Source organism: Vanellus vanellus (genome assembly GCF_965231255.1).
Source record: "Vanellus vanellus genome assembly, chromosome: Z".
Classification (NCBI taxonomy): domain Eukaryota; kingdom Metazoa; phylum Chordata; class Aves; order Charadriiformes; family Charadriidae; genus Vanellus; species Vanellus vanellus.
The window spans coordinates 42,865,876-42,879,992 of record NC_138908.1 but is presented as its reverse complement, the minus strand read 5'-3'; the positions used below and the strand labels follow the sequence as shown (position 1 = coordinate 42,879,992).

The following is a 14,117-nucleotide window of genomic DNA, read 5'->3' as shown; positions in this document are numbered from 1 at the left end:
CGGCTCAGCGTGCCGCCACTATCTCCAGCCTCACAATAAATATTTCAGACAAATATTGCCCAACGTAGCGGCTCCGGCGGTGCGGGATGTCCCCGCAGGGCGGCCCCACATCGCCTTCAGCAGCTCCCGGCCAGCGGGGCTGCCCCGCTTTGACGGCCCGGCGGCGGGGCCCACTCCCCAGCGCCGGCGGCCGGGGCAGCCCCGGCGGGGCCTCCCTCTCCGGCCCGGATCCCCGCCCTCGGCGGTGGCCCGGGCCCTGGCGGCAGGCGCGGCCCGGCGGGGCGCGGCCCGGGGCGGCCGCCAATCGGCGCGGCGGGGCGGGCACGGCCGCGGCGGGTATAAGAAGGGCGGCGGGGGCACAGGGCCTCCTGAACGGAGACTTTGGAGAACGGTTTGAGAGGTCGACGGAGGTGAGCGGAGCAGGGCGGGCGAGCGGGAGGGAGCGCGCGGGTGGGTGGGTGGTGGGCCTCGGCTCCGTCCTTGAGGCAGCTCCCGCCGGGAAAGGGCCGCCATTCCGGCCGCTTCCCCGCGGAGGCTGGCGGCCACCCGCCCCGCGTCCTGGCCCCGCCGCCCGAGCTTGTTTACAGTCGTGGCCGAGGGCCCCGCTCCCCGCAGGGGGGGACGGGCAGAGGCCGGCTCAGTGGAGGGGGCCTGCGGGAAGGGCTCGGCGGGGGTGGGGGCCACCAGACTTCCCGCGCGTCGGGCCCGCGGGACTTCGGGGTGGGCGGTCTGCTCTCCTGCCGTTCTGTCCCGTGATCGGCTCATGGAGGAGACAAGCTGCGGGTCGGCAGACAGACCCGTTTCGGGTCTGGCATTCCCCCCTTCCGCGCTGGGGGCGGCGGAGCGGCGGGCGGTGCGTTACCTGTGGCTGACGGCTGCCCCTCCGCTCCCGGCAGATCCGCCAGCATGAATCGGTGCCTGACCGCGCTCTGCCTCTGCGTGGGGCTGGCCCTCGGCGCTCCGAGGGTCGACCCCGACCTGGACGACCACTGGGAGCTGTGGAAGTCGTGGCACAGCAAGGACTACCATGAGGTGAGTGCCCGGGGGTGGGTGCTGGGCTCGGCGGGCGCGCTGGGCCGGGCGCTGCCAGCTGAGTCATGTCTGCTTTGTTTTAGCGCTGTCTGTGTGCGGTCTGCGCTTGGGAAGGATCATTCCCCCCCCCCCCCCCCCCCCCCCCGTCCTAGGTCCCTTCCCTCTGTTTGTGTGTCGGCTGCGCTGTGCTCCTTGTTTTTGTTACCCGGGTGGCAAAAAGCCCATCTCTTAAACAGCGTTGGGGCTTCCCATTCCAGTAGTTTACATTTCCCCTGCGTACACAGGCCGTAACACCGCACGTTATTGTTATTGTGCAAGTGAACTTTGCTTGAACTGCCTCCTTGAAGCATGTTGTTTTCTGGCCCCTCAGAGAGAGGAGGGCTGGCGAAGAGTGGTGTGGGAGAAGAATCTGAAAATGATTGAGCTCCATAATCTGGATCACACCTTAGGAAAACACAGCTACAAGTTGGGAATGAATCAGTTTGGTGACATGGTACGTATAGAGGCATGAAAGATACAGTTCCGAACAGCAGTGTGTAATAGATGGTGACTACATGTCTTGAATTTTCTTCAGACAACTGAGGAATTCAGGCAGCTGATGAATGGCTATGCGCATAAGAAGTCAGAAAGGAGATACAGAGGATCCCAGTTTCTTGAGCCCAGCTTCCTGGAAGCACCACGATCAGTAGACTGGAGAGAGAAGGGATATGTAACTCCAGTTAAAGACCAGGTATTTTCTGATGGTGGATTTTTAACCAGTTATAGGTCCAATTGCCTGGATGCTACCTCAGCTTCCATAGACGAAAAAGACTGTGGACTTGTTTAATGAAGCCTACTGCAAGCTTACTAAATTAAGTGCCATTTTGATGAAGTTACTGTACCTCTTTAATGCGTTCTGTACTAAACCTCCAAGAACTGAAAAGTCTGTAGTATCTTCACTTGTACACACTAGGAGTGCAAAACTGAAGTTAGCCTTGTGGCATTAGCATTTTTCATGTTTAGATCAGTGGTAAGGGAACTATAATTGCCTAATCTGTCTGGATTTGTAACTTGTGATTTCATTTCTTGCTTCAGGGTCAGTGTGGCTCTTGCTGGGCCTTCAGCACAACAGGAGCTCTTGAAGGGCAGCACTTCAGAAAAACTGGCAAACTTGTTTCGCTGAGTGAACAGAATCTGGTGGACTGCTCTCGCCCTGAAGGGAATCAAGGCTGCAATGGCGGTCTCATGGACCAGGCTTTCCAGTATGTGCAGGATAATGGGGGAATTGATTCAGAGGAATCCTACCCATACACTGCAAAGGTAAGTGTAATAGCTGAGCTTGTGTTGCAGGTGTCAGTCTTTTGTGTGGACAAACTGTTGGGAAACTCATACCTAGAAAGGAAAATACCTAAGTAGTAATCAGTACGTCTGTTCTTCCTGTTGCATCTTTCCTAAGAAAACGAGAATGACTGCTAGCCCCAGTAAGGAATCACACACTGCACTGGTCTTTGAGGTCAAAATCTTACCAGACCAGTTGGGAAAAACTAGAACAAATACTTGTATTCCTCCCCCTCATTGCTGCCTTCCTATCGGACGTCATGCCTTATCTTGGTTGACATACCAAACCAGGACCCAGCCCTTGTCAACAGTGCTACTTAGTCGTAGGGGTGCAATTCAGCTTCCCATAACTGAGCTATTAGGGATTTGCTACCCATAGACAGCTAATTCTTGCAGCTACTGTGATTTGTTATTTTAACAGTAGTTGTTGGCAATGCCTTAAGTTCTACTTCTGGACTAAATGTGCATAAATGCAGATAACAGGCAGATTTCTAAAATACCTCTAATGATCTACCAAGAGTGAAACAGATGTGAGAGGACAAAAGAGCAGTAGTAAATTGTGGTATCACTTGAGAGCCTATGATTTGGGCTTTTCACCACTTGGAGTTCTGCTCACTATAGAGTGTCTTTCCTTGCAGCTTATATTGCGTTTACTGAATGGGCAATAGCAATGCCACTTGTTGCAAGCAACATAGAGGCCTTTGGGTTTGGGTTCCTGCATCCCTGTAGTCTCAATTTTCTTCCTAATCTTGGCTCTTCCAGAGATTGTAGTTGGTTATAGGAAGTGCCTAACTTACTGAATACAAAAAGTAAGCAACTGAGATGTACTCCATTCCTTTAGTTGGAGGAGGCAACTTAAGTACTAATCTTGCCACATAGGTAAGGGAGGTATGTGCTTACTTCAGTCTGTTTCAATGTAATATGGCCTGACTTCCAAGCTAGGCCCCTCTCCTGAGATAAATGCCTGTGGCATCAACAGTTCAGGCTTCATTGTGGGGAAAAAAAAGTGAAGAAGCACAAAATACATGAATGCTGTAAGGTCATATAATACAAATGACTGACTACCAAATCATTCTGTACAGTTTTTCAAACCATGACAGACTAAAATTGTGGATTTTAAGTGCTTGCTCTGTGAGTAGTTTCTGGATTGCTTTGTAATTAATGAATACTTGGATCTCTTCCATTAATGCATTCTGGGCTTCTTTCCTCTCTGAAAAGAGGTTTGGCCTGCCCACCAAAGAAGGCAGGGTTCCAGGATGTGATGGTTCTTTGCATCCCGGTAAAGCTTTCCTTTCAGGTCCCACTGTCCTTTGCTTTTTCAGTATCTTTGAGAAACTGAAAAGCAGCTTCTGTGTTGTCCCTCTGCTCTTCTTTCAAAGCACTGCTGAAGCAATTGGATTCTCTTCAGTCCCTTGTTTTCAGGGCAGCAAAGTCACAGAATGTTTGGTAGTTCCTGTGCTTACCTGTCTGTTAAGTGGAGAACTATGTAATAACTAGGGCTTTCTTTATTTAGGATGATGAAGACTGTCGCTACAAGGCAGAGTACAATGCTGCTAATGATACTGGCTTTGTTGACATCCCTCAAGGACATGAAAGAGCTCTCATGAAAGCAGTGGCAGCTGTGGGTCCAGTGTCTGTTGCTATTGATGCAGGCCACTCTTCCTTCCAGTTCTATCAGTCAGGTGGGGATTTATTAGCAACTTGCATGCAGAGAACTCTTTTGAATACTCAGTATTCATTACCCTTTGGTTTAATAGATGAAAAAACCCAGCTGTGATCTTCTGACATAATCAGGAGTCCTTTTAATTCTAGTCCAGGTGCTTCACACTTTGTAATTCTCTTGCATATGAGTGTACTTGTCCCTTGGTTTCTGCTGTGATACACTTCACTTACGATTCCTTTCTCTGACTCTCGAGAAGCTGTGCGACATTTAATTTGAAATACACAAAGCTTCTGGCTGAGGGAGAAGAGTTTCCTGCAGATGAGCTTGTTCACATGTGAACTTATGCCTCTGCAGGTATCTACTATGAACCAGACTGCAGCAGTGAAGACCTGGACCATGGTGTTCTGGTCGTAGGTTATGGCTTTGAGGGAGAAGATGTGGACGGAAAGAAATACTGGATTGTTAAAAACAGGTAAGATTTCTGTGCCTTGTGCCCTTTAGGGGTAGGGGAGAAGAGAAGGTAGTTTGTCAGTTGTAGTGGGGGGTGAGGAGACAACAGTAATAAAATCTGTGTGTGGAAAATGTGGAGACAGTTCTCAAACTGTTGTATGACTAAAGCTAACCTCATGCTGCTGGCAGCCTAATAAAGTAGGCCCAAAGCACCAAACTCATTCTTCTGTTCTCTAAGTTAAATTCAAGGGAGCTCAGTACTGGAACAGCCCATGAAGCTAGTAGATGTTAAAGTGGTGGAGCAGGAGGAAACTAGAGTGTGGGGTTGTAATGGATTTTTTTTTTTTTCTTTGGAAGCAGAGTGCTGTTCACTTGTGTGAAATAAAGTAATGCTTGAACTTTAAAGATGGAGTTACCTCCTAGGTTGAAGGGAAAACAGTAAATTAATGCCAAAGGGCACATCACATGAGCTTGTCTCATGTTCTCAGAATTACTGGGGCTCCACCCTCAGATGTTGCTTGCAGTCTTGGTCCTCCCTTAAAGCTGGCTGGGAGCGGTGCCTGAGCTTCAGGCACCTGTAATCCAGGATTGGAGGTCAAGGTCTCCACCTAGTGAGAAGACAGCTGCACCCTTTATTTCTGTAAACTCGGGGTGCCTCTTCTGTAACAGGAGTTTAACTGCTGGAAAGCACTTTAGGTTGGCTGCAGCTGTCTTGTGTGGTTTTGTTGTTTTTTTTTTTTTCACCCACAAATGGAGGCAGGGATTTGCAATTTAAATACTTATGAGGGAGGGGGAAATAAGTATCTTCTGAATGTGAAAACAAACCCTTCTATTTTCAGCTGGGGTGAGAAGTGGGGTGACAAAGGATATATCTACATGGCCAAGGACAGGAAGAACCACTGTGGAATAGCAACAGCTGCTAGCTATCCACTTGTATAATTTGAAGACTGAACATTTCAGTGCAAGAGGGGATTTAAACTGAATGACCAAACCCATGTTCACACATGTGGTAACTTTTATTCTTCAAAAGTCAACTTGATTTTTTTTTTTTTAAACTTTTGAAGTACATTTTACGTGTTGGTGACATGCCACTTGTTTTAAATTAATGTAAATGTTGGTATGTAAACAGCTTGTAATATTGCTGGCTTTTGACTGCTTAATCTAATAGATTCTTCTTTGTATTTTTTCCTTTTTTTTAAAATTGCAATGTGCCTAAAGGTTTACTTTTTAAATAAACACTTAAATTCCAGTGTGTACAGATGACTTGGCTTTTTGGTCTTTGTTTTTTCCACTTGGGACTTTCATTAAATGGGCATGGTAAATCATATTACTATCTGAAGCCTATATGCATGCCTCTTTTCATCAGTTACTAAGATGCAAGCCTATCTGGTAATGGCTAACAGCTGTTATAAAATGGAGTGTAGTATTTGTGAGACAACTTATTTAAAGTGGGAAGTAGAAAAATGTCTTTAAAGTATAAGTGACCGAAAATCTGACCCTGATTCTTTGAAACCACTTACTGCCCAGAATGTGTCTGTAGGTGAATTTTGGCTTAGTCCTGTGACTCAGAGGCAATACTATCTCTTGTTCTTTGTACTTCTTAACAAAGATCTTCAGTCTTTTCATGTCCTGCATTAGCTTTATATACTGTCAATGTTTTCTTGTGGCACCTCATAGTGCCACACTTCTGTAGTTAGGGTAGTTGTCTCCTTTTGATCATTATAGGAAATAGCTGGAACATCTAAAGCACCTGAGCTGTTCACAGAGAAAGCTTGTGTCTAGAGCTATGTAGTATACTTAGTAGTCTAAGGGGAAAGAAGGTGGGGGTGGGAAGGAATGCTGTTCCTATGGAAAGCGAAGTTGGGCCACTGTGTTAGTCCCTGGACACTCAATGGCTGACTGCACTGTGGTGACTTACCCTGTGCCCTGTACCTCCTCTTCTGAGAGAATTTTTCTCCTCTGCAGGTATCTCTGTTGCTGAAGCATCATTACTAGCTGTTATATCCTGTTGTTTAGATGTGTTTTAGGTAGTGGTAGTTTCTGCAGAGGAGAATGAATTACCAATACCAAAACCAGCTGGGGGTGAACACTTGCCTTTTTTGGGGTGCTGACTCACCCCCTCTTGCATTTGGGCCGGAGGGGAAGGAGGCTAGTTCTGCAGCTGATGTAGCACCAGTTCAGAGTTTATGGATCAACAGGTTTTTATGTGTAGTATCTTTCCTCAGTCTGATAGCCACGCACACAAGGGAACATTTGAACTACAAGTTTCGGAAGCTTGTAGATAAAATAAGTCTTAAACTTGCATTTCATGAACACTTTTTGAAAGAAAAACAAGATGAGGTTTCTAGAATTACAAAACTCAACTCCTGTTCAGTTGTGTGTCTGTCCACATGCTGCTTATAGATGAATTCTTTCAACCTGAATCTCCCAAAGAAACTTTGTTGGGTTTGTGTTTTTTTGTTTTGTTTTTTTTTTTTTAAAGGAAGAGCCTCCCTCATCCCAGTGGCTATTTAACAAGCCACAGAGCAGAAATACCGGTTAGAATTTAGCTATTAAGCTGACTTGCTAAGCCTGTTATGAAGAGCATCTCTACTGCTTGGCGGAAGTTATGGAGGAAATTAATATGGAGCTCAACTGGTGGTTTTCTAAAGACAATGGTCTTTACATTCAAAATGGGAGGCAAGATCAAAATGCTGCCAGGGAGGTGACAGCATAAACTTTGTAAGCAGTAGCCGCCTTTCATTCTTGCTGCCCCAGAACTGGGGGTGGACATAGACCTGTCTCTAAACACTTTTGAATCCTGGAAGCTGACATTGCTGTGAGGTTGGTAGCACTTAAAGCGTTACTGTTTTTTCTGTATTGATTAGAACAAGACAACTGTGAGAATATCCAGTGCAGGGTTAGACCAGTGTAAAGCCTGCTAGGACTTGATGTGCTGCAAAAAAATGGGCAGCAGGGAAAGGTGTTTGGTTACAAAGGCCAAGGTTAAGAAAAGTTGCGGGGAAAAGAAGATATTTTTATGAACAGATGGGAAATGAAAAGGAAATAATTTACCAAAGCATACGCACATAAATGCGAATGTAGCTCACAAAAGAGATATCAGCCTCTGACTTTTTTTTTTTTTTAGAAAAAAAATGCGGTAATACAGTTATTTGTATGCATTGAAACTTGCTGACTGTTCTGGCTGAACATCCTCTCTTCTGAGTGGAATAATCAGGAAGGGGACGGGGTAAGTCAGGTCATGCAGATAACTCAATATTTACAGTCTTCTTAAGTAACAGCTTAACTCAGAATTGCCTTATGTGTCTCTGTAAACATTAAAATTTTGTGTAAGTTGTAGTAAGGCACACTGGTAGAAATTTATAACCTGCTACATTTCAAGAATTACATTAAATCTGGTTTTGTGATTCCACTGCAGTGGCCCTATCTTCTGTAGAGCTGTTTCTTCTTTCATTTACTTTAGAAGTACTGTTATAAAGTAGCAAATGATTCCTGTTGTGGAAAGTGTCATCTCCAAAGTTGTTCCTTTCTGAAGATGCAGCAAATGCACCTTAGCGTGCACGCACAGAAAGCTCCTGAGTTGTTCCCAGAAAAGCTATGGGTAATTAAAGCTCTTGATAACTGTGTTCAGGTATTTTTTCCAGGCTTTCTTTGGTTTTATGTTCCTGCTGATAGCTGAAGTTGCATTTATTACAAGATGTTATTATTTTAAAGATACTAATGCACATGTATTATCAGTAAAACGTCCTATTCAGACTGCCCTGTTCAGGCTCTGTCTAAATTGCAGTTGCTGTTGTTGTTAATGGGGTCTTATGCATATCTAGGCATGTGATTTGGGCACTACATTACATGCGTGGTAGATGACAGTTCTGTACAGTGATAAAGCTCTGCAATCATTGCTTGCTTTCATCTTCATTGTGAAAATGAACTGTTTTATTTAAATTTGGGAAGAAAAAAGGTCTTGCATTTGGTTTCCATGTGCTGGTGCTTCTTAGATAGACTGTGCTTGTCCTAAAGGTCTCATAACAGTTTCTCCGATCAGCCTGGTGAATGACTGTATTTATCAGTAATTTGGTCACGAGTTTCTAAAGACAAGTACTCTTGAGACAAGGAAAACCATGAAAAGAAATGATTCCACTTACACATGAAGTGCTCTTCTTTAAACTCCTACTGTCATGTAGGAAACTTTCTTTTCCCTTTAAAAACATTTTCTCATCCTATCTGTGACTGCTAAGTAGAAGTGAATGTTGGTTTGTTTTTTTTTTTTTAATGATGTGCATTGTTTTTCATCTTTGCTAATGTTAAATCAATTTCCAAACATTAACAGTGAAAGAAATAAGCTTATTATCCCCCACACAATCCATGCAGGAAAGTATTTTTGAAAACATTTTGAAGGACGACAGCGACAAAATATTTGTCATCTCACTCTGTTGAAACCTCACAGGGAAGCCAAACATGTGATGGGTTGTATCAGTGAAGTTTTACTGCAGTGAATGATTAACTGATGATCTGCATAAGGGCACTCGGCAAACACATAATTCTGAGACAACTGCAGGTATAGGAAAATGGAAATATCCACTTCAAAAAAAACAAGAAGACAAAAACTTTAGCTTCTGAACATCAATTATGCAGTATTTGCTCTTTAATTCATCCCTTTGATGAAATAAAAAATCCTGCCATGTATCTCTTAAACTTAGTACCCATTAATCAGTTTTTGCATATTAGAGATTAACTGCAGTTTCTGGCTATTAACCAAGAAATTGAGCATGCCCTGATGGCTGTGATAACGTAAGCTGATGCTTCTGTTTTCTAGCTCTCTTTGCACTTTATTAAGGTATATGTCAGATTGAGAGCTCATTTTTAATTGCAGTCTGTCCCAATACCCTCCACTTTTTTTGTTTGGAAGTCATAGGAGGACATGCTAAGACTTAACTAATATGCTGTTTTGAAGAAAGAATTGTTAAAGATCAAATCACTGATGGGGATGTTTTGTCTCATTCTGTAATCAGGGCTTTATCAAATCATTAGTGAAATTTCAGGTAAGTGCAGGGGTACCTAAAGCATTTGTAGGAAAGGATGTAAGCAAACACAAAATTTTATTCAAAAATTCAATTAAAAACCCTGAACCTAGATGGCATTTAATAAGGCTCCTCTGAAAACAAAGGAGCCCAACCTGAAACTTCAGTTTGGGGGGGAGGGTTGGCCGCATGGTGGAGACCTGATCTATGGATTGATCAGTTTCAATACATTGGAGGCCTCAGAAGAAGCCACCGTTACTTGCATTCACAGGAAACGTGACTGTGCTTTATGTATTTTTTTTCATGCTAAGTTGCATGAAGATTTATTTTCTGGTGGTCTTAAAATTTGGTTTCTGCAGCAGTTTTTGTTTCCATCATGCTAGTGTCATGCTAGGTCAGCTACTGCCAACATCTGTGAGTAAAGCGGCAAAGAAACCACGAAGACAGGGATGTATAAAATACATAGCTGGTTCTTTTTAAAATGCTTCTTCCTTCTTTTGTTCACTTACAGTTCTGACCACCTCCAGGAGATCCAAAACCTACTTCTGATTGAAACATAATAGCCTTTCCCAATAAAGTGATGCTGGGAAACACGTGTTTTAGAAATACCAATGTGTGTTGTCAGGTGTCATGCTGTGGCTCTGGTACCTGCTACTCTACCTTCTGCAGTCCTTCTGGTTTGGGGAGAAATGGTCAAAGATGGAGCAAAGTCAGAGAGTGAGCTGTTCCCCTCTGCAGCCACCTTCAGAAGATAGTTGCAAGTAAGGCTGGCTTTGTGAAGGCCTCCAGGGAAAGACTGTGGTTGGGCTGAGGTCTGAGCAAGGAGGAGATGATTTTCCAGCCTGCTGAGGGTTGTCCTTACGCTTAGTGACATCTGATCCACTTTGGACGTTCATCCGGAATTAACTTTGTGTTTCAGAGTTCTTCATCTGTGTTAATGTGTGTTCCTCCAGGGCAACAGTGGTTTAGATGTGCTCTCCTGAGGTGCCACCAAGGGCCCTCTCAAGCTATTACAGCTATTACTTTATGCATCTGTTAGGAAAAATTGCAGTCTCAGGAATGATAATGGAAATCTTCTAAGTTCTGGTTTTAATGATTAAGTTAGTTGATTTTTTTTTTTTTACTTACTAGTGAAAGCTTCCCGCACAGCATGCATGCAATGACATAAAAATGTTTAAAATAAATGCTGGGCTGTTAGATCCTCAGACAGGCTTAGGGTGTCTGGGAAGTTGATGCTGAAACAGGATGTTGAGAACTCCTTGAGGCTGTAGCAGATGTCTTCGAACACACTTGCTTTTGCTTAAAATCCCAAAGTCAAATGAAATAAAGGTGGCTTCAGAGCTGCAGAGTCGCAAGTGGTTTTTCCCATTACAAAGGAAGTGTATCTCTAAATCTATTTCTGTAATATATCAGTTTATGAGGCTGGTAACAAGCCACGGAAAAAACCTAGATAGGGCTGCCCACAGAACTCTCTAAACAGTTCAGTGCTGCGTATGCAGGTGCCTGGTTTTGCTGGATGTGCACATGGCCAGTCGCATACCACAATCTTTTACCATAATAGCACAGCAATGCAAGAATTGTGAATGCAAGTTCTTCTCAATAGCCCTCTTAACATTCCTTCTGCTCAGCCATGTTTACTAATATTGCAGTCTGCATTCCTCATTCAAGCATGAAGCAATGGCTGACAGCAGGGTTTTTTTTTTTTTTTTCAGAATGGGAAATGTATACTGAAAACATCAGCTGTGATGTGAAATTGCATTGGCTTTTGGAGATTTATGATAATACTCTACTGTAGTTGAAAGAAACTTCTTTCTGTGTTTATACAGAAATCACAATGCCTTGTGCAAACGCTAGGAATAAATACTGCTGCCATTTTGCTGTTAGTTGCTCTCTGGTCCAGGAAGAATTGGAAGGACCTGTGTTTTCTGATTCAGCGCCGTTATGAGGTTTGATGGCATTTCTCTCACAATATAAAAGAGCATTTTGGAGGGAAGCGTGTGGTCATCAAGAATTGTTACAAAGTGTTATTTCAGTTGCAGTATTTCCAGATATTGCAACAAACTTTACCGTGCCATTTTGTTAGGTGCTCTGCAAACCAACAAGCAGGAGAACCGCCCTCCCCACCGAGTTTTTAATCTAAACTGACACACCGCGGCGGAGTGGGAGAGGAAAGGGGGCCGAAAGCAGTGAGGCTGCCTGCCAGGGGCTGTGCCGCTGATTAGCAGCTGTGCCTGCACATCTGAGGGAAAGCCAGCCCTCCTCCTTTGGCTTTGTTTTCTCCCAGTGTAGCTTCAACAGAGCTAAAAGGTAAACATCCCCTGTTCTTTTTCTTTTGCTGAGTTTACATTTCAGATCCACATCTGTTTGCATGGCCCTTTCCCTTCTCATTTATCCTCCCTGCTTTCTTTCCATTCGAGCAGCCTCCTTCTTTCTCTTCCTGCGCTGGAGTAACAAATCACGCCGGGTTGTTAAAAAGAGGGAGAAAATTGCCCCGCGTGGGAACAAAACAGGAAACGAGAGAATCAAAAGGGCACAACACAGATGGCGCGTCCCTCCCCCCGGTAAGCCAGCACCCGGCACGCCGGTCTCTCCGGGTTACACTGCACGTGGTCACGGGGCCGGTGCTGCAGCGGAGGGGTGTGGGGGAGAAGCCGACTTCTTTCCTTCCCAGGGCATGTGCTGACAGCGCATCTGAGTGTAACGCTGAAGCGATGAGACATTGCAAAGGGTCGTGCCCCAGGCTGGGATTACGCTGGGTCTCGCACATTCAGCCCAAGAGCAGCTGACCGGGTAATCGAGCGGGTGTGTTGTCTCCTCCGTGGAGGCATCTCTCCACAAGGAATAAAATACGCACAGGGTGATCTGCTCAGCAGCTGACAAGAACACTTAGGCCAAGCTCCATTTATCAATGTGTGAGCGCGTAGCTGTCCGGGCCAACACCCTCCGCGAGCTGGCCCACCAAACTCCCTTCATCCATTGCAGCAGCCAGAACTGCAAAAGCTGCTGCCAGAAACCTGCTCGGCTTCTGAGGAACAGGATCCTGCAAAACCATGATGCAAATCATTGCACCGGGCAAAAGCAACACCTCCCCCCCCCGGCCCCAGGGCGGACCTCAGTGGGAAAACCTATCTGTCACCTACCTCCACGAAGTATTAAAATCAGTTCAGTGGAATCAGACCATGTTGTTGGTTTGAGGGTTTTATTTCTCTGTTTTCTGAAACCACATCTGTATTTGCAGAAAGCCAGGAGCAAAATCTGAAAGTGTTTTCAGTAGCAGTGCACAGCATGTTGTCTATGATGCCATGAAGCCTGAATGGTAGGGACCGTCTCCTCAAAACTTTTGGGGCTCTCTACCTCTGAGTAACTATTTGTGTGCAGACTCTCTCTCTCTCTTTGTTCATTTTGTTCCCCGCTTTACCCACATTTTGGCCTTGGTTACCTCTGGAAAATAGTTACTTTTATCTTTGCGGTCTTGCAGGAGTTAATGATTTTTTCATTTTTCCTTTTGTTAATGCTTCTCTTCTGTTCCATCCACCCTTTTCTCACAATAAGCCTAACTGGTTAGTATAATCTATGTAAATTAAGAGCTCTTTCTTTTTCTGTGTCTGTAATTAGCCTGAAGTATACTGCTTCCATTTTATAAATGAAGAAAAGCCGTGCCTGATTTTTTCCAGAAATATCAGCTGGCTTTATTAAAAAAACAACAACAACAAAACTCCCTGCCTGTACGTTTTTGTGGAAAACAGAATAAAGTACCGACTTGCGATGCTCAAAGACACATTCAGTCCAGTATTTCCAACAGCATCTCCATTGCAGCTGCTGTGCTTTTCTCGGGGAAGGGTGAGCTCCCGCTGCGGAGGGCCTGGGACCGGCTGCCGGCAGCGCTGGGCTGGCAGGGCAGCAGGACGGGCAGGCTGGGCGCCGGCAGGCTGGTGGGAAGGCTGCCAGCCCCGGCCGGTTCTCTGATCCCCCATCTTGTGACTGCAGTCACAAGGCCAACCCTTTGCGGCTGGCTGTCCAGGCTAACTTGATTTCCAGTCAAAAGTAATGCGCAAACAACCACTCGGTTTATTAGAGACTGGCGGGGCTTCTGTTGTTTCCTTGTGTTGTGGGATGCCGCCAGGTTTAGGTAGTTTGCTTTTATTTTACTTCTGAGATAGGTGCAAAGGTGCCCTGAAATTGGAACTGAGAACTAGGTTTGTCAACAAGTCAGAAACCAGCGCTTTAAAAACACTCATGTTTGTTATATACCTGGTACAACGCAACTAGTGTACTTCCCTTTCTGCATCCTCCCCCAAAAGTAATAGGAAATCAAGCTGGCATTGGCTTTTATGTCAAGAAACAATTAAATACTGATATAAAGGCAGACGCTTGAACTAATATTTAAACATGCCTGTTCATGCACTGGATGTTTTCATGCATTTTCATTTTTATGTCATGTTGATGAGTATCTGAGGAGTAATATAAGGCATCACATTCCCCTGGAAGCAAAAGCTGAGTCAGAGCACCTTTGTTGTGAGCGCTGGTCCATGCCAGCTTCCCTGCTCCTCCTGGAGGTGTTGATGGCAGCTCGTGGTATGTCCCCTTTCTCACCGCTCCAACCATTAAGTACAGTCTCTGGGTTCTTAAAAAAAAAA

At 45.1% G+C, this 14,117-nt stretch overlaps 1 protein-coding gene and 1 long non-coding RNA gene across 3 annotated transcripts; both read left to right on the top strand.

The window, feature by feature from the left end:
* The first annotated feature begins 323 nt into the window (after positions 1-323).
* Positions 324-5,725, top strand: CTSL (cathepsin L). Its single transcript, XM_082497858.1, has 8 exons — positions 324-410; positions 897-1,032; positions 1,403-1,525; positions 1,607-1,762; positions 2,107-2,331; positions 3,863-4,031; positions 4,367-4,484; positions 5,302-5,725. The coding sequence occupies exons 2-8, from the start codon at positions 907-909 to the stop codon at positions 5,399-5,401; spliced, it is 1,017 nt and encodes a 338-aa protein (XP_082353984.1). The 5' UTR covers positions 324-410; positions 897-906; the 3' UTR covers positions 5,402-5,725.
* A 4,345-nt stretch (positions 5,726-10,070) lies between these two features.
* On the top strand, positions 10,071-13,200 carry LOC309683769. 2 transcript variants are annotated; one of them, XR_014270240.1, is made up of 4 exons: positions 10,071-10,241; positions 11,193-11,426; positions 11,564-11,787; positions 11,901-13,200. It is a non-coding gene; the product is annotated as an uncharacterized lncRNA (long non-coding RNA). The 2 variants fall into 2 exon arrangements; XR_014270241.1 differs by having other exon boundaries at positions 11,193-11,787.
* Positions 13,201-14,117: the final 917 nt, after the last annotated feature.

Excerpts from the sequence above, each read along its gene's own strand:
- CTSL (XM_082497858.1), top strand. The coding sequence starts at position 907 with ATGAATCGGTGCCTGACCGCGCTCTGCCTCTGCGTGGGGCTGGCCCTC. Across the intron at positions 1,526-1,606 it reads TGAATCAGTTTGGTGACATG|ACAACTGAGGAATTCAGGCA; the intron begins GTACGTATAGAG and ends AATTTTCTTCAG. Across the intron at positions 1,763-2,106 it reads TAACTCCAGTTAAAGACCAG|GGTCAGTGTGGCTCTTGCTG; the intron begins GTATTTTCTGAT and ends TTCTTGCTTCAG.